Source organism: Medicago truncatula, chromosome 4, assembly GCF_003473485.1.
Source record: "Medicago truncatula cultivar Jemalong A17 chromosome 4, MtrunA17r5.0-ANR, whole genome shotgun sequence".
Taxonomy (NCBI): Eukaryota; Viridiplantae; Streptophyta; class Magnoliopsida; order Fabales; family Fabaceae; genus Medicago; species Medicago truncatula.
Genome location: NC_053045.1, coordinates 13,892,635 through 13,912,766, shown reverse-complemented (window position 1 = coordinate 13,912,766; position 20,132 = coordinate 13,892,635). Strand labels below are relative to the sequence as shown.

General features: G+C 36.5%; 5 protein-coding genes across 5 annotated transcripts; 4 read left to right on the top strand and 1 right to left on the bottom strand.

Moving 5' to 3' along the window:
* Positions 1-273: 273 nt before the first annotated feature.
* LOC25491880 (uncharacterized) lies at positions 274-3,190 on the top strand. Its single transcript, XM_013599925.3, has 3 exons — positions 274-405; positions 614-1,241; positions 1,515-3,190. Exons 2-3 carry the CDS (start codon positions 644-646, stop codon positions 2,783-2,785), a joined length of 1,869 nt encoding a protein of 622 aa, XP_013455379.1. The 5' UTR covers positions 274-405; positions 614-643; the 3' UTR covers positions 2,786-3,190.
* Positions 3,191-5,292: 2,102 nt separating this feature from the next.
* On the top strand, positions 5,293-5,811 carry LOC120579895 (glutathione S-transferase T3-like). The gene has a single exon (XM_039832639.1). It carries the CDS (start codon positions 5,293-5,295, stop codon positions 5,809-5,811), a length of 519 nt encoding a protein of 172 aa, XP_039688573.1.
* A 36-nt stretch (positions 5,812-5,847) lies between these two features.
* LOC25491879 (uncharacterized) lies at positions 5,848-6,207 on the top strand. Its single transcript, XM_039832638.1, has one exon. It carries the CDS (start codon positions 5,848-5,850, stop codon positions 6,205-6,207), a length of 360 nt encoding a protein of 119 aa, XP_039688572.1.
* Positions 6,208-6,705: 498 nt separating this feature from the next.
* Positions 6,706-11,085, top strand: LOC112421039 (uncharacterized). Its single transcript, XM_039832637.1, has 3 exons — positions 6,706-7,507; positions 8,259-8,364; positions 11,007-11,085. Exons 1-3 carry the CDS (start codon positions 6,706-6,708, stop codon positions 11,083-11,085), a joined length of 987 nt encoding a protein of 328 aa, XP_039688571.1.
* On the bottom strand, positions 10,721-14,975 carry LOC25491878 (splicing factor-like protein 1). Its single transcript, XM_013599923.3, has 2 exons — positions 12,531-14,975; positions 10,721-11,159 (listed from the first exon to the last, which is right to left on the bottom strand). Exon 1 carries the CDS (start codon positions 14,870-14,872, stop codon positions 12,569-12,571), a length of 2,304 nt encoding a protein of 767 aa, XP_013455377.1. The 5' UTR covers positions 14,873-14,975; the 3' UTR covers positions 10,721-11,159; positions 12,531-12,568.
* Positions 14,976-20,132: the final 5,157 nt, after the last annotated feature.

Below are 20,132 nucleotides of genomic sequence, written 5' to 3'. Positions count from 1 at the left end.
AAAATCAAATCTTTCTAATAACATGATAGTGAGGGTTGGTGCAAACTCATCCCGTAGCGGAATTACATAATGTGCTACACCATAACTTATATTTCTTGTCATTGTCATTTTTATACAATAACTAATTGTGACTTATACCATTTTTATACAATTGTCACCTCATCCGTTAACGAACGTTTTTAACGTCAAAGATTTAACGTCAAAGATTAAACAACTATTTTGTATTTTATTTGAAAATTACGACAACGATGTGCAAAGTCAGCGAGTTAAGTGACAATTTACCCATTTATATTTTCTTCTAATTTTATCTCTGTTGAAGCTCTCGCACTGTACGAAATATATTTTCCTGGTGAACCCTAGCCTTTGTCCTCTCTCACACCAAAACAAAAACCAAACGTTGGAATGGTAATGCACCCTTTCTCACCCTTTTATTGTTCTTTTCTATTTCATGGGTCTCATTGATTCAACATTTCTTCTGTTTTCTTTAATGGCTTTTTCTGCAAAATCTATTTTGTTTCCATGTGTTTCTTTTATATTTTACTGAATTTCTTAGTAAAATAGAGGGATTTTATTGAATGTTTTATTGAAAAATTGAAGTTTTGATTTTTGTTAGATATAAAGAAAGTTTTAGAGGTATATATCCATGGAAGAAACAGAAAAGGGTTTATTGTTTACTTCTGCAACTTCAGAAATCATTGTGGCCCATGATGTTAACGTTGTTGTTGGTGAAACCCTAGATGGGTCTGTGGAATTTGGGGGTAAGGTTCATGATGAAGTGATTTGTGGTGATTCTGTTAAAGGTGCTGGGGACGTAACCGTAGCTCGCCCGGTTACTTCACTCTTATCTGAAATGTTGGAAACGATTGATTCAATATTGTACATGCCGATTGGGCGGAATGATAACATTGATGATATTGAGGAAATGTCAAATTTTGAGAATGATAAATTTGACATGAAGTCTAATATTGTTGATATCATGGAAACGATAGATTTGATATTGAACATGCCGATTGGGAACGATAAAGTTGATGGCAAAGCCAATATTGTAGATGAAGTTGTTTGTGGAACTGAAGTTGAAAAGTGCAATGCAAAGGAGCAAATAATAGCTGAAAAGGATACGAGTGGTGTTTCTGCTTTGAATGCTGAACAATCTGATTTACTTAAGAGGATGCTAATAGATGTTGAAGATCAACAAGGAACAGAAAGAAGTAAAACAATGGAACAGACCGCAAAGGTTAAAGGTAAGATATCTGCTGATTTTATTGGTGTTTTTTTCCGGCTTAACTAGTGGTTGAAACTGTAATTGTCGTAAATGAGAATGTTGTTTAGTTTCTAGCTTTGTTGCAGCGATACTTTTGATCGAAGACGTGTCCCAGTGTCCGACACCGACACTTGTGATTACATTGAATTTTGTCATTTTCTCCAAATTTTATTGGTGTCGTGTCAGGTGTCTGTGTCCTTGTCCATGCTTCATAGGTTTCTAGATAGTGATGCTTGTAGTTCTGTTGGTGCAGGTTTGTCGGCAGCTATTGGTAGTGAGGAAATTTTTGATGTTAATGCAATTGTTGAAAAAGACACTCAAATTTCCGAGCAATGGAGCCATGTGCCGTTGCATGATGGAAAGGAAAAACTCGGCGAGGAGTCAAATATGATGCAAAAGGTTGTAGAGAAAGAATGTGTTTCGAAACAGATTGGTTCAGATGGTGGTCAGGAAATTGAAGAAGAATTTAATGAAGCTGGGAAGAGAAAACCAACTAATGGAAAAGCTGTAAAACATGCACTGGTGAAGCCTGGTAGTTCAGAAACAGTTCATCAGTCACGGTATTTGCTGCCAACTGTAAAAAAAGAAGGCGAGTTTTCTTTCTCTGATATGGTTTGGGGCAAAGTGAAAACCTACCCATGGTGGCCTGGACAGATATTTGATCCCTCGGATGCATCTGAGCGGGCAATGAAGCATTATAAAAAAGATTGCTATTTCGTTGCATATTTTGGTGACAGATCATTTGCATGGAATGAAGCATCTAAGCTGAAGGATTTTAGGGCACATTTCTCCACAATGGAAAAGCAGAGGAGCCGTTCAAAATCATTCCAGAATGCTATAGATTGTGCTTTGGATGAAGTCTCAAGACGAGTCGAATATGGGCTAGCATGTTCTTGTATACCTAAAGACACCTATGACATGATCAAAAGCCAGACTGTAGACAACACTGGGATTCGACAAGAAATAAGCATCACACGTGGGGTGGATGAATCTCAAAATGTTGACTCATTTTCACCGATGAAACTTATAGAATATGTGAAAACACAATCTAAGTTGCCTACTAGTGGCTTGGATCGATTGGAGCTTGTGATTGCTAAGGCTCAGCTGCTTGCATTTAATCGGTTTAAGAGTTTCTCTTGCTTGCCAGAAATACAGCGTTGTGGAGGCGTTGACAAGGACAATTTACTTTTTGTTGACGATGAACAAGATTTGTGCGAGGTTATTGAGCATGCAACTCTTGTAGTTAATACTGAGGATCAAGCTGGTCCTAGGAATTTAAAAAATCAAAGCAGCACCCATCAAAAGCGTAAATGTAATTTCAAGGATACTATGCATCCGGCAAAGAAGGAAAAAAGGATGTCAGACCCAATGAATGTGACTCCAGATTCTCGAGACCGTGATTGTTGGACTCCAAATCAACTGGTTTCACCTGAACATTCCAAGAGAAGGAGTGCCATGGATCACTTTGATGATGACTTTGAAATGCAAATTGGGAAAAAAACAATTTCTGGAATGCAGAGGTAGCTCTCAGTAGTGCTAAAAAGTTCAAAATATTTGGCTCGGTACTCGTAGATTACCAGCTTAATTAAACTCCAAGTGCAGTGTTCAAAGCTAGCAAAAAACATGATTAAAGATCCAATTATCATGGCAAGGCTGCTTTAAAATGAAAGTAATGGTGTATCCAACTTTAGTTTCATATTCTGTTGAAATGAGAAAATTGGTTACAGTTCTCAACAAAATGAGTATTTATACTCCTAGGACTGTGCTGAGTTAGGAAAGCTGGTTACAAGGTGAAAGGCTAAACGAATTTCTACGAACATAGTTGGTTAGTCCAGTTATTAATCTATTACTTTTATTATGCTAATCTTATACATGATGGTCCATGAAATATTCTTATCTTTCTTTTTAATAAAGGAATTTTCTAATAAACGGTAATCTATGCGATAAACACTATCTATAACTTAATTTCTCTTGAGAGGAAGGTTAGCAACATTTTTTTTAAAACTTTATCTAACACTCTTTTATTGGAAAACACTCATGTTTGATACTTTGGTTTGTGTGGGATCCATTTCCAAAGTATGTGACTCACATTAATTTCATTCAATAAAAGAGTGAAGTTAGAAAGAGTGTTTATAACATTTATCTTGTTCTTAAACACATGTCTCATCATCCACTTGCAAATTTTAACGGATTTGTTTCAACTCGACCTCTTGTACTTGTTCCAACATTGGTTTGTTCCAAGATTTTTTTTAACACAATCTATAAATTGGATCCTCTCATTCTATTTTTTTTCTCATTCTCTTTCCTAACCCTCTATATTTCTCTTGAGAGAGTGAGATTCAGAGAGATATAGGGAGTTAGGAAAGAAAATGAAAGGAGAGGATCCACCTCAACACCTTAGGCGGCCGAACCTAATGTGGGTGTTTCTATTCATTTTTCCAATGATTGTGTAGTTTGAAAACATCCAAGTTGAAGGTTTAAGACGATTGAATTGATGACTGACAAAAAAGTGAATATCTTCGAGGGAAGAAAATGTAAAGAGGACTATTTAAGCGAGTTTAATAGCTATGGATGCTCTGTGTGATACGTGAAATTTAGTTCTTGTTAATTGAAAATTCTTGTGTTAATTGAAACTGATAGATAGCTTGGTATAATTTTGACGTTAAGCTTGGTGATGATATGAAGATGATACTGTGTGGAAAATTGTTGAAGAAGTGAAAGATGCTTTCGATTGTTATGAAAAAGTTTCATCATTCATTATGAAAGATTTGAAGTGGTGTTAAGTATGCACTATCTTTTGTTTATTCTAAACATATTCTAAACATGTTGCAAGTAAATTTTAGAAGAGGTTTTGAATTAATGAGTGTTGTTTGAGAGAAAAAGTAAATTTTAAAGGGAGTTTCAATTTGTCATCAAAAGATGTTCTTCAGATAGAAAAGAATGTTAGAGCATTTCGTAACTTGATTTGAGTGTTTCTTTGTATTTGAAAAATGAAATTGCACTTTGGGCAATGAATCTTTGAGGAAGGAACTTATGAAATAACATTTAAAAAGAATCTTTGATGATGAAGGAACTTGTAAAATAACATTTCAAAAGAAATATCACTTTCATTTCACATGATTTTCAAAGAAGTTCAAGTCCGAGACTTAATTCAGACTTTGAGACGGTGTCTCACATGTATTATATAAACTAGTGTGTAACAACGTACTAAAAACCAAATCGATAGATCTAACCAAGCTTACTAGACATTAGACAATCATATTTGATACTTGGTTTGTATAGACCATATTGTATTCATGGGTTATAGAAAAACACTCATTTCAACACACTTATTTATTTGGTGAAATTCAAGTCCCACTGTATGAAATCTATTTCCTAAGACCAAGTGCAATGGCATGTTGAATTTGCCATTCAACGGGGGAGGGGGGGTGTTGAAATGGGAAAAAACGTTGGAGGAGAGAAGTGTTGAATCAATTCAACATGTTGAAAGCCTGGCCCACAGAGACGCGTGGCGCACTCAGATTTGTCAATGGATAATGTGAAGACACATGGCATGTTTTGATTGGCTGCTTGGATTTTTATCTTAATAATTTGGACCCAATTATTTCATTGCAAATAATTTATTTTTTTTTACCAAAATTTGTAATTTTTTTCTCTCTATAAATAGAGACTTGGATCATTTGATTTGGACACAGAAAAAAATCAAGTATTTCACTCTCTTAATATTATTATTAGCTTTGTATTAGTCTTTCTTTTGAAGTTTTAGTGTTTATTTAGTGAAATGGATCCCACTAACAATCAATTCAACACCCAAAATTCTTATGATTACCATTTTAGCTACCAAAATCCCAACAATTATCAACACTCAAATCAATTTCCCAACCAACATCCTCAAAACCCAAATCAATTCCCCAACCAAAATCCTCAAAACATGTCTAATTTTGGTTTTGCCTCAAATTTCAATCACCCATCCTCTGTTCCAAACAACTTCCTCTGTTCCAAACAACTTTAATCCATATTTTAGATCTATGATGGGATATCCATCTCAAACACCCCCATTCAATGGTTATATGCCAATGGTGAATGAAAATTTTCAGAGTGTTGGTGAATATCCTAAATTTTCATCGCAAATAAATCGTGGTGGAATGACACGAGATAATGAAGTTGCTCCAACTCCAGAGGATACAACTCCTAATAGCAAGAGAAACCAGCAACCATCATGGAACACTGAACAAAATTTGGTGTTAATTAATGGGTGGATAAAATATGGAACATGCAGTGTTGTCGGGAGAAACCAGACCAGTGAAGCATATTGGGGTAAAATTGCTGAGTATTGTAACGAGCATTGCTCATTCGATTCTCCGCGCGATGTAGTTGCATGCCGAAACCGTTTTAATTATATGAACAAATTAATAAATAAATGGGTTGGTGCTTATGATAGCGCTAAGCGTATGCAAGGAAGCGGTTGGTCGGAAGATGATGTTTTGACAAAAGCCCAGGAATTATATGCATGTGGGAAGAATGTTCAATTTACTTTAAAGGAAGAATGACGCGCTCTTCGAGATCAACCACGGTATGGTAGTCAAATGGGAGGAAATGTTGACTCAGGAAGTAGTGGATCTAAGAGATCTTACGAGGACTCTGTAGGATCTAGTGCTCATCCAATGGGTAGGGAGACAGCTAAAAAAAAAGGTAAAAAGAAAAGCAAGGACGAGACATTGGAGAAGGTGGAAAAGGAGTGGGTTCAATTCAAAGAATTAAAGGAGCAAGAGATTGAACAATTGAAAGAGTTAACCTTGGTGAAACAACAGAAAAACAAGTTGCTGCAAGAAAAGACTGAAGCTAAGAAAATGAAAATGTATCTAAAGTTAAGTTCCGAAGAGCATCTCGATGACCGGAAGATAGAGCTGTTGGGGAAGTTGGAGCGTGAGCTGTTAGAAAAATAATTTTAATCAAATATTTGTTTGTATTCAGTCAAAATTATCAGTGTTGTCTAGTCCCGACTGTTTTCTTTAATATTTGCTAGTGTTGTGTAGTCCCTAGTGTTTGCTTTACCAATTATCCGTGACTTTTATTTCAAACACTATTTGAAAGTGTTCCTCCATTTGTTGGAATGTGTGCCTACTGTTTAATAAAATGATACTATCCGTGACTTTAATAATTATCCCGACTGTTTGCTTTAATAATTATCAGTGTTGTCTAGTCCCCACTGTTTGCTTTAATAATTATCAGTGTTGTCTAGTCCCCACTGTTTGCTTTAATAATTACCAATGTTTGCTTTAATACAATACAATAACTTATTTCGAATCCGTTAGTGTCCACCACAGAATGTACTTATATATAGGGACTCATATCTACTTCCAATATCACAAATCTCATTCATATCTATTTCCAATATCACAAATCTCATTCCTATCTACTTCCAATATCACCAAAGACTATCAATGGATCCTTTTGATATCGAAGCCTACAAACAAAAACGTGATATTGAAGACACTTATATCGTCAACCGATTTATTCAGCGTCGAAAAAAATTAGAGGAAGGTAGTGGATCTCGTAGTAGAAAATATTTAAATAGAGATCATGCAGCGGCAAACCAAAGACTCATTGACGACTACTTTGCCAATGAGCCTACATATGACGATGCAATGTTTCGTCGTCAGTACCAGATGCAAAAACATGTTTTCCTTCGAATCGTTGGAGACCTTTCAATTACTGATAACTACTTCACCCAGCGAGTTGATGCCGCCAACAAAGAAGGTATATCACTGTTAGCAAAATGTACCACAGCAATGCGAATGTTAGCATATGGTGTGGCAGCAGATGCGGTCGATGAATACATCAAAATAGGAGGTACTACAGCATTGGAGTGCTTACGTAGATTCTGTAAAGGAATCATACGATTGTATGAGGAAGTGTACCTGAGAGCACCAAACCAAGATGACCTTCAAAGAATACTACATGTTAGTGAAATGCAGGGGTTCCCAGGGATGATCGGGAGTATTGACTGCATGCACTGGGAGTGGAAAAATTGTCGTAAAGCATGGGAAGGTCAATTCACCAGGGGGGATAACGGAACCACCACAGTTATTCTTGAAGCAGTTGCATCTCATGATCTATGGATCTGGCATGCCTTTTTTGGATGTCCAGGAACGTTGAACGATATCAATGTTCTAGACCAGTCACCGGTGTTTGATGATGTGGAACAGGGAAAGGCTCCACGGGTGAATTTCTTTGTGAATCAACGTCCCTATTAGGGGTGTTCAAATTCAAACCGATCCAAAATAAAACCGCAAACCGATCCAAAAAAACCAAAAACTGCAAAAAACCGAATATTTTTGGATGTGTTTGGATGTTGTTTTGGCAAAACCACTATGATTGGTTCGGATTTCGGATCACCTTTTCAAAACCGAACCAAACCGAACCGAACCGCAAAAGTAGATTTTAATTCTTATTTATTATTTTATTAGTATTATATATTGCATTAATTTTTTTTGAAGAAACATATATTGCATTAATTTAATCTAGATTATTACTACTTCATCTATTTCAAATATAATCAATCATTTTCATTGTGTAAAGTTAATTTTTTAATACATTTCTTGTCAAAAAAAACTTTTTTAATACATTTTTGTTATATTTTGTATCAAACTTATTATTTTTCTATGCATGTGTCATATTACTTAAAATAAAAAAAATTAAATGTTGTACTTTGGATGTCCAAAAACCGATCCAAAATAAACAGTATATATTTGGATCGGATCGGATCAGATTTTTTTTGAATAATCATCCAAACCGAACCGAACCGCGCATGATTTTTATTTTGGATCGGTTCACTTTTCCTCTCAAAACCGATCCAAACCGGACCGCGAACACCCCTAGTCCCTATAATATGGCATACTATCTAGCTGATGGTATCTACCCTTCTTATCCAACTTTCGTCAAATCAATTAGACTTCCTCAAAGTGAACCTGATAAGTTATTTGCAAAACATCAGGTCGGAAAGACATCGAACGTGCTTTTGGAGTGCTTCAAGCTCGATTTAAAATCATCCGTGAACCAGCTCGCTTATGGGACATAACCGATTTGGGTATCATCATGAGGTCATGCATCATATTGCATAATATGATTGTTAAGGATGAACGAGATACATATGCTCAACATTGGACCGATTTTGAGCAATTTGAGGGAAATGGATCTAGTACACCGCAACCATACTCGACCGAGGTGTTACCCACTTTTGCAAATCATGTGCGTGCTAGATCCAAGTTGCGTGATCCAAATGTTCATCACGAATTGCAAGCAGATCTAGTGAAGCACATATGGACAAAGTTTGGAATGTTTCGCAATTGAAAATGATTTGTATCGTACTAAGTAAATTACTTGTGTGTTGTGTGCTTGTTTGTTGTCTTGCATTTTAAGCTATTTGTGTGACTCGTACTTAGTTTGTTGTATTGCATTTTATTTATGTTAAGAAAATAAAAATAAATTATTTAAATAAATTTTGTTTTTACAAAAAAAAAATTGTTAAGTGTTTCTTCATTTTAATTTAATTATAATCGATAAATGTAATTTTATGTAATTATAAAAACAAAAATATAAAATTAAATAAGAATAAGAAATAAAAGGTGGTGGGTTAGGGTGTTGAATGAAAAAACCATTGGAGAGGTAAAAATTGAATGGGTGTTGAATTAAGAGAGAAAAAATGTTGTGGAGTGTTGGGAATTGAAAAAGTGGGTGTTAAGCGTTGTTGAATATTTGTGACCATTGTAAATGGTCTAAGGGTGTGTTTGATTTGCTAAAAAATGAAAGACATGACAGAAAAATTTCAGTTGTCCAGTGTTTGATTTGTAAAACTGGATGCAAAGGACATGACAAAACTCATATTTTTGTCCTTCACTAAAACCACAACACAACTGTTTGTCCCACGTAAAATTTGTCTAAAAATCCAAAATAGCATTTCGTCCCCCAAAAATCATACAAAACAAAAATTATGCAATGCCATAAAAATTTGTTCTGCGTTGTTCTACCTTGTGCTATGTTGTTCTATCTTGTATTGTTTTATCCACTACTTACTGTTTTGCAAACCAAACACCTTAAGTGTACAATTTCACTCAATAAGTGAGTGTTAGAGATAATAGAGTATTCCTAACACTCTCCTGGAGTGTATTCATATCAAGAAGGAACTCGTCAAATCAGATCAGAAAACCTGGACAAGATCAACAATTCCTTGGGTATTTAAGATAAATGTTATGTTTTAATACTTAAAACAAAACTGTATATAAGATACATAATGTATGTTAAAAAAAAAATTTGTATTATACTCGATCTCCACCCAAATGAAGCCTTACCACTACGACCAACCTAAGTTGGTAAACAAATTCTATTGCAAGTGAAAACGTCTTATGGACATATTATAAACATCAAATACGTATATTGAGAGACCCAAATAAACTCTTGCAAAGACTTAATTAGTTTAAGATCGAGTTCAAATTGGGAATCTGGGAATAGAGAACATTTCAAGGATCTGTCCTAGCTACATTTCAAGAAGAAGAAAAAAAATCATGAAGAATTATGAACTTCCTACCTGTTATCAAACCATGACAAAGATTACTTCGCATCTAAAGACAATATAGGATTGATATCATCAAAACATCTCTAATACATTATTTTTTAACATCCACTATCTTATTTAGAGAAATTCAAATGAAACTCATTAACTCAAATCCCCACATAAATTTAATGACACTCTAGCACTATAACCAATAAGACTGTTGAAAGAAAGTGTTCAATGAAGTGTGTTAAAAAGTGTGTTCCTACCAATACCATTCCCTTATCGCTTATATGCAGACTTAGCAAACTAGCAAGGCTCCAGTATTTTATTTACCACAATCTAATATTGCATTGTTCCATTAGAAAAGATATTTCCCCAACCACGATACAACAGAACTGTTTGTTTTAATTAAAAAAGGAGCTGTAAACGTAGCAAATTTCTACAATTCAAATTCTTTGATCATCTATTTCTATCTTCACCCAGCATTAGCAACACAACTAAACGAAGCATACGAAGACAACAAACACTACCAACAACAATTTTCACCTCAGCCTTCATCTAATGCCCAAAACATCGATGGTGTCAACAGGACCCCATGATCACTTCAGAAACATGAGAAACTTGATAATGCCTGTACCATGACACAAGAACTTGGTGCTCATAACACCGTGTCAGCTCAAAAATTTAATTAGAGGTAAAATGTAAAAAACGCCACCAAAATCTGACATTTATCATGTCAGAAACAAAAATTCGTTTCAAATCATTTTTACCTGTCACACACGAATTGTTAAAAACCAAATCTCCTATACCAACCCGAAATGCCTAAAATAAATAGCAAGGCACAATTACCTTCGGGGTGAGATGTGTGATTAAAGGCAGCTTCAGCACCAAGCAATTAAGAGAAATAGTCAACAAACAAAAATATTTAAGCTCATCACCAAAACTATAAGTTAGAGTCAGTTCTAGATGAACAAAATCAACTGAAAGTGACAATAGAAGAGCATAAACAAAAAACACCAGGTCCCAGCTGCCATAATAGTTCAAACAAGCTTTCAAAAAGAAACATTAGCAACCAGACATTGTGTGAATCAACAAAAATGCCACAGAAAATATTGCAAACTATTAAGTCCTACACATTAAAAAAGATTAATAATTATCATAACAATAATAAGTTTTTGATGTTGTCTCCAGCTGTATGAAGATTGTTTCTCAGCTTCCAGCCCGAATTCTCTGCAAATTTCATAACAGTACAGCAAGGTTAAAGAAGTGAGTCCCAAACTTCCAAGAAAGACATGGCAAACGGTTAGGAAATCAGGTTCACAAGAGCTCCAAGAAACATCAGGCCTGTCACAACGTTAGATAATACCAATGAAGCGTTAAGAGGAGGTAAAACTATGATGAAATATACAGTAAACATACAGAAGGCCAGTGCTGATTTTATGCAGAATGACAGCATGAGAATAGACACCGTTGAGTGAAGAAACACAGACAGATATTCGAATTAGATATGAAATTCATGGATGTAATCTGCAAAACGTTGCATTCAAATATACATATACCTATATAATATGGATAACATTAAGTCGAACAACAAAAAACCTAGATCTTCCTCTTCTTTTTTTTTTTTTTAAGTCATCAGGGGGATTTTACATCCGAGCCATAAAACTGTAACTAATTTCGGCTTCAATGGACACCATAAAATTAGGAAGGAGACGGGACACCATAAAATTAGGAAGGAGACGGGAAACCAACACAGTGTGAGGGATAATAAATTAAGAAACAGTTAGTGCCAATATTGAACATACTCACAGTCATAAAAGTTTGCCCTCTCTTCTGTAAGAGTTCCTTCAGTTGTACAAAAGACCAGGTGAAATTCAAGTGAAAGAAAGTTGATAGAGAAAATTGTATATTTTTCATATAACTAAAATAGCTTAATTTAGGTGGTAAAGAGATCACTACAGCCAATATTGCTTCCTATTTGCAGAAAAATAAACTCACAGGCAAGCAAACATATTGATATAGTTGATAAAAAAAAAAAAACTTGGGATGCAAAATAACATCCAAATTCCAAAATTGCTTCAAGAATAAGCCATAAATTTAACAATGTACCAATGAACATTAACATATATTAGAAAAACAAAAAATCATCCATGTTGCATCCATGTTAACACACAAAAGGCAAGTTTAATAGCAATAACATATTAGTATTGATTAAAAGCTAAAAACTCTTGGTCCCAGAGGGTTTCAGTCAGAACAAAATGAGATACAACACATGGTCTTCATGGATGCTCATGGGCTAAAAAAAATGTCTAAAATTGGCACTTATGCGCATGGATAGTAACTTTATCAACAGCTTGTCTCTTAAAAATATGCAATTCCGACAATTGTAAAAGGTTAGAAAAACAAAATGAGATACAACACATGGTCTTCATGGATGCTCATGGGCTAAAAAAATGTCTTAAATTGGCACTTATGTGCATGGATATAGTAACTTTATCAAGAGCTTGTTCCTTAAAATATGCAATTCCGACAATTGTAAAAGGTTAGTAAATAATCTTCATATAAATGTCAAAACAAGTCAGGAATTCAATTCTAATGTCTATGGTAAAAGGTTAGTAAAATAATCTTCGTATATATGTCAAAACAAGTCAGGAATTCAATTCTAATGTCTATGACAAATGAATCAAAAGTGAGAGAGACAGACCAAAACCATACCTTTTGGAACATCGAAGAATGACGAAAATGAACCGAAATCATTTCATCTCTGCCATGAATTTCTCATACTCAGAATCAGCTCCATATGACGTCTTTTCTGCCGATGAGTTAGGAGGAGGCATAGGTGGAGGCACATTTCCAATGCTCTGGGATTGATCTGCAGACGAAAGAGGAGGTGGGGCGGAATGATTACTGGCCCAAGGCGCATTTGCAATGCTGTGTGATTGGTCTGAAGTAGGGGCAGGAGGGGGAGGTGGTGGAGGAACTGCATTATAGTAAGGTGGAGGAGGATATCCATAAGAGGCAGGATATGTTGGTGGAGCTGCTGGTGGCATTGAAGGCATTGTGTTACCATACATGTTGGTCGGTACAGACTGAGTAGATGAATTATTATCAGACTGCACCCCAGGAGGATAATTCTGCTGCATTTCACCAGAAGCCGGGGGTGGGGGAGTGGCACCAGGGGGACCTGTCGGCATGGGTGGGTATTGAACACCATATGGAGGCATAGGTTGACTATGCATAGGAGGATACATAGTTGATCCAGGCGGGGGAGGAGCATAAGGATTGTAGGGAGGAGGAATAGGAGGTCCCCATGGGACAGGAGTACCTCCATAACTCCCAGGAGGAGCATTCCCAATGGGACCACCACCAGTATATTGTTGGGATGGATAGGCACCAATTGGCTGGCTTTGAACAGGATAAGTGGGCACAGCCGATGCAGGTGGGCCTGGAGGTACAACAGGCTGAGGAGGCTTACCAGCAACTCTCACTGCAATAGTTCGACCCTCAAGGCGATAACCATTCATGGCAACAATTGCATTGTTTGCCATTGTGATATCAGCATACTTCACAAACCCGTATCCTTTACTCAAACCTGTTATTCGATCCTTAATAACTTTTGCCATAACAATCTCACCAAATTGTTGAAACAATTGGATCAAACCATCATCCTCAAGAGTGGGTGGCAAATACCCAATGTACAAATTTGTATCATCAATTTCCTTTTTAACTGCACCAGCCCCTAATCCAGCTTGTGGTGTACTACCACCAGAACCAGAATTGTTAGCCCAAGGAGGATTGCTTCCAGAACTGCCCGAACCAATTGCCAAAGTACTAGTTGTCTTAATCGCAGATTCAGGAACTGTACCACCCAACTCAGCCAAGAAATTCTGATACTCATCATCCATCTTCTTTCCAGTAGCACCCTTCACCGGACAATCAATACTAGGATGACCACCATCCCCACAATGCTTACAAACAACCTCACTCTTAAACGTCGAAGTCCTTGTAGGACAAGCATACTGACGATGCCCAGGCTCACCGCACAACCTACAATACTCTTCATCCCTAATTGTCCCATTCAAAGCTGCAAGCTCCCTAAGTTGCTGCCTCTTATGCTCATTCAAAACCTCATCCACAGGCTGCAATAGCTTCTCCACCATACCAGCCGCAGCCTCAAGTGCATCAGCCGTATCCGCCTCAACCAAAACATGCAAATCCTCATTCTCCGACGGATCCGGTTTCAAATCCCTCTTCTGCTGCAACCTCCCTTCTTTCACCGACCCTTTACCCCGAATCACAATCTTAGCACCAGTCTCCTTCTCCATCCTCTTCTGAGTATTCCCCCTTGGCCCAATTATAAGCCCAATAAAATTATAACCCGGATACTCTTTCATCGGTATGTAAAGCTTCTTCTGAAGCTTTGGTGGTCTATAATCAGCAGGTGGCTTAAAAGCAGGATTTTTCTTAATAATCTGAGAAATAATCTCTTGTCTCTCTTTCTGAAACCTCTCACGAGCACGATACTCTCTAGTATTAATCCTAATCCCCATATTATCATATATAGGTTCAGGCGAAGGAGATCTAGCCCCTTCAGGACGATCATCTAATGGCAAACCAGATTGCAACATTCTACTAATCTCAAGCAATCTACTATTCAATGTTTGAATTTCAGGATCAAATTCAATACCACCCATGAAATCAGGAAGTTGAATTACCGGTTTCGGTTCGTCATCCGCCCATCTGGATTTCCTTTTCTTCGTCCCGGTGGCGGCTTCGCCGTTCTGATCGTTTGAATCTGGCTGTGGGTCCCATCGACTTCTACGGCGGCGTTTGCTTGTTGTTTCTTCTTCTCCGCCTGATTGATCTTTGTCGGTTCCGCTTCGGGTGTTGCCGCCGGTTAAACCGTTTTCGGAGAGAAGTTGATTTGGAATCAGTGGACGTGAATCGTTGTTATCGGTGGTGGTGGTGCCGTTGATGCCATTTTGGGGGATTAGGGTTTCGGATTGGTGTTGTGGATTATCGTTGAGCGGTGGTGGATTGGAATCGAGAGCCTCCATGGATGAATCGAGAGAGAGAGAGAGAGAGAGAGAGAGAGAGAGAGAGAGAGAGAGAGAGGGTTAGGGGTTTGAAGAAGAAAATTGGTTTGTGAAATTGTGAATGCAATCTATTTATGAAGTAACACGCGTGACGTAACCTATCTGTTCGGTTACACTTATATGTGAAACACAAACTGTAATGCCAATCAGAAACGTACACGTACTCCACTTGGATACTTTTTATTTTTTAGATTAGTTTTTTTTTTTTTTTTTTAGTGAAATGATATTTGAACATCCATTTTGTGATAACTCTCTCATACTCACGCTACTTTTTATTTATCTTTCTATTGCTTTGGTGTTTGTGCAAATATCTACTTTTTCTTTGTAAATTATGGTTGTCATGTAAGTTGTCAATCAAATGGTTGTTCAAATATCATTCCTCTTTTTTTTAATTAAATATTAGAGATTTTTCGGTAGAGCTTATTCTAAAACAATTTTTTTTTTTCGATTAGAGGTTTTTTTAATTGCAATCGGAAAGAGTATTGTGATTAAGTAAAAATAAAATGATAATTTTATTATGAGCGGTAGACTAAAACAGAGGTAATCATACAAGTTTTAAACACAACGTGCTTTTATTCACTATTTAATCGTTCTCACAAAAATAGCTATATCATTATAAAATTTAACTTTTTTGGTTCCAATCATAGTTTTAAAACCCGGCTCGGATCGGTTCGACCGGGAACCAGTGAGCATACTGGGTCGAGCTACTTTTCAGATCGGTCATGTAATTAGACCGGTGCAAATCGGTTAAACTCGTTGAAAACCGGTCAAAATTGGTTGCTCGATCGGTTTTCAGATCAAACCGGTTTTTTATTTTATATTTTTTTAATTATAGTCATTAATTAAATGATTATACACGATTAATACTCATTAATGCACTATTATGTACGTTTATACCAATTAAATGCGTTGTTCTTTATGCTTCAATGCTTTGACTTTTGATTTGGAAAAAATATCAAAATTTGGAAGTCCCAGGAATCGAACCATGCAGACCAAAACGAATAAATGAAAACTAGACCGCTGCAGCAACCCACATGCTTCTGACAACTAGTGAAGTGTATTATTAATGTAAGTATATTATATCTTCATCTTAATATATAATACTAAGGTTCACAATGCATGCTCCATTTGCCTAACACCTAAATCCCTGAGCGGCAATTCCTTCACCCTAATCTATTTAATTCTGATTTTTAAATTACAAATTTAATTGTAGTGGATAATTATGATTGAAATGCACACAGCCACAATCTTTTGGTTTTCTCCATTCTGCAATGAATTCTTTGTCGTTACCATTTTGCTCTCCTTTATAAACAGCATATCAAGATTTGTCATTCCACCATCTCCAAACCCTGCTGCACAGACATGGCTTTCCACCATAACAACGTGGCGATGCTCTCTTACAACATGTTGATTGGTTTGTATGCACAAACTTTTCTTAAAAATTTCCTTATTTTTACGGTTTGAAGCATGATATTTGGTATGTCGTTTTTTTGTAGCACAACTTGATCCCAATCCAGTGACCGAAATGGATAGGAGGATCAACGAGTCATGCCTTAAGTATAGGACATACATGGTTGAAGTTGACGTTGAATATGTGTGTGGTTTTGTTATGGTCTGTTCTCCTTCCATCTGTTATTCTTTTTTAAAACCCTAACAACGTTTTTTGTTTCCACAGGGTGCTATTATGCTGCCGATGATGTTTTCCCATGATTTTGGAGACCAGATCCAACAATATGCTACTCTGGTAGATCCAAAACGCAATCAGTTTGAAGTGCTGGTTGAAAGGAATAACCAGGGGATTTATTTAACAAAGGGTTGACACGCTATCCGTGATTTCTATAAAGTGCAGTTTGGTTCCTGGGTTACAATTGTGTTTATGGGAAATGGAAGGTTTAATATTAGAATCAAGAACAGGTTTGGTAAGAGAATTCGTTACCCAACCTTTAACCCACCAATGAATTTTAGGGCTGAGCACAATGATGTTCCAGTCACCGTTGACTGGTTTGTTCCAAGGCCATTCATGCACGACGAGATGAACTTTCAGTTCACTTATGAGAAGAAGCTTGATGTTGCTGATGTTAAAAGTGGATTTTTGGTACACGTTAAGCATCATCGTGTTAAACAATTACACATATTTGTCGTATATTTTTGAATAAGGCTGAAACATTTTTTATGTTTTTTCAGGAAATTGCTGAAGTTGGTGTCGCGTCATTTTTCGGAGATCAAGGCTATTTGATTAGCTTTTGACTCACTAATTTATTTCACGACCGAACATTTAATTTTTAAGGAAAAGGGGAAAAAAGTTCAAAACACCCCATATTGAAAAGATTTAGGGTTCGGGGGTTAGTTACATAAAGGGAAGGTATTAGCACCCTTTACGTCCGTAGTACTCTACGGGAACCTCTTGGTTTTATTTAATTTAATGCGCTATAACTTGCTTGCTTTTGAAAAGAAAGAAGTAATGTGATGATTAAAAGAAAAAGAAAGTGAGATCTAATTTATCTACATTTTTTTTATTGTTTGGAAGGACATGGTCCTCTGCCTACGTACCCGTAAAGGATCAAAACCTCGTAGTTCGGGGTAGAAAACAACGTTTGATTGGTTTTGTGTTTTTTATTAGTTTTGAAAAAAATTTAAAAGGAAAAGCCAAGTGGCAAAATAAGAATTGGTTTGTATTTTTGTTAAAAGAAAATGACTTAAAGTAGATTTAAAGTTGATTGCAATTTTGATTTATGAAAGAAATAAAATAAAGACGATCACTTGATTTGGATCAAGGTTTGTTTATGAAAACGTTTTTGGTGATTTTTGGTTATTTGCATGTTTTTATGATTTTTGAATAAATATATAAACTAACGGAGCATAAAAAATAAAGCGTAGGTACCTCATGGTGGCGGTGGACCACCACGAGGACCTTTGACCTAAACTACAAAGCAGATAAGAGGCATACACACACGCACGCACACATGCACCTACGACTATTACATCAAAGCCTATTTACATTCTAAGGTCTGCGTAATAAAATAAATGACGGAAAAGTAAACATGCATGATAATAAACCTAAACTAAAAATGCATGAATGATTTTACATTAACCTAATATACATTCTAAATGAAAAATAAATATGCGATAAAAATGCAAGAGAGATTAAATACGAAGGGGCCACCAGTTCTCTTTACGATGAAACCTCTTTAACTTTGGAGCGCAGCCACAACCTTCCGATTGGAATGAAACAGAACAAGCCACAGCAGCCACCGGTCAATTTTGATGGATTCTCAAAGTAAAATAAGCAGCAGCGGTGTGCTTGTGAAGATTGTGTTGTTGGCTAGTGTTTTGGAATACTTGTGTCTTTTCGGCCGAGGGTTTCTGTGATGAATTTCGGCTCTGTTGTTCTGTTGTGTTGGCGTACTGCAGTTCTGTGCGATGCCTCTGTTTTTTTGTTGTTCCCGTATTCTGTTGTCTTTTTCTTTGTTATGCAGGTTATGTATTTATAGTGCTGTTTGGGGACAAGGATTTGTTACAAAAATTGCAGATTTTAGGAGATTGAGACGGAGATAGGCGCGTAACATACTGGATGAGGATGAGGATGATGGTTTGTGATTTGTTACGCATGAACCTGGACTGTTCTTGGGACTCATGGACATTTTTGGGACTTTGGACAATTTTGGGATTTAATAAAAAAGAAAAATTAATAATAAAAGGATAATATCTATATTTTTTGGTTTTAAATAAAATAAATAAAAAAGAAAAATTTAATCTAATCTTGGACTAAAATTAAAATTAGAATTCTAAAATAAAATAAATAAATAAAAAAAATAAAAGATGGAAATAAATAATTAAAGACTGAGAGAAGAGGGCCCGATTCGGAACTTTATGAGGTATTTCAAAATACCTCCCTGCCGAATTTTTTCACTGAAATGTGAGTCTGATCTGAGTTCGGAGACGTGTGTCAGTGGGGCCTTAGGTCAAAATTTGGGGTATGACAGATGCCCCTATTTAAGTTTCTTCGCTCAGAGATTTGAAGGTAAAATCTTTGACTCGACGAGCCGAAGAGACTTAAATACAAAAAGTGCACCAATTTTGACCTAAGATGTTTATGAATGCTCATGATTTAATTATGAATGCATGATGACAAAGACGGCTCGACTGGAATGAAAAGACACTGGGATACCCAAATTCTTCGAAGAAAGGGATCCGACTTTACTGGGGAATCTGGTTTCACTGGGGAAAATGGTTGTTCCTCATCGTCTCGATATCTCGAAACAAAGTGCAATGGTTCGGACTCCAATGTCCATTTGTGGACTTGGTTTTGAAAATGAAATAATAGAAGGATACAAGTTATTTGTTGGTTGAAATTGGCCACTTGTTGCAGGCTGTTCGTTAGTTGGAACTGGTCGCTGGTCATAAAGATAAAAGATTGACACGAGTTGTTCGTTTGTTGGAACTAGTTGCTCGAAAGAAAAAACATAGGCTATTCGTTTGTTGGAATCGATCGCTGGGCATAAAGATAAAAGATTGACATGAGTTGTTCGTTTGTTGGAACTAGTTGCTCGAAAAGTTGGATTGGTGACATCTCTGGAACAGCTATGCTGGGGATGATACTTAAAGTTGCAGTTGACATCGAGATTAACTAGCGCCATGACTAGTACGGCTTTCCGCCGGGGATGACACTTCGAAACTAAAGTTGAAATTGACGTTGATTAGTGACATGACCTAGCACGGTTTTTCACCGGGCATGACACCTTTGAAATTTGAAATGGAAGATGCTTTACTCGTAGAAACTTGCGGCTTGATGCCATGGTAAACTAAGACTGAACCGAAGTGACATGACCGAATCGATTGATGAGTTTATGTATGAATTGATGTCGTGCACATGTTGTGTACGCACGAATGCATGATTATCAGTAAATGCATGATTGTTATGAGTTTGTGGTTGTATGAGTGCATGGAAGCGTTGATGTGATGAATGCAAGATGATTTGACTCGAATGAGAAATGATAACGGATATCCAAATTCTTTGAGAAAGGGATCCGACTCTGCTAGGGGAATATTGTAGTTTTACTGGGGGAAAAAGGTTGTCTACTATCTGTATGGTAGATGTAAGAAGACAAGAGTTGTATTACCTTACTACCCGTATGATAGTTGTATGAAGGCAAGATGAAAGAAAACATTGTCCACTATCTGTAAGATAGCCGTATAAAGACGAATAAATGAGATTACCTAC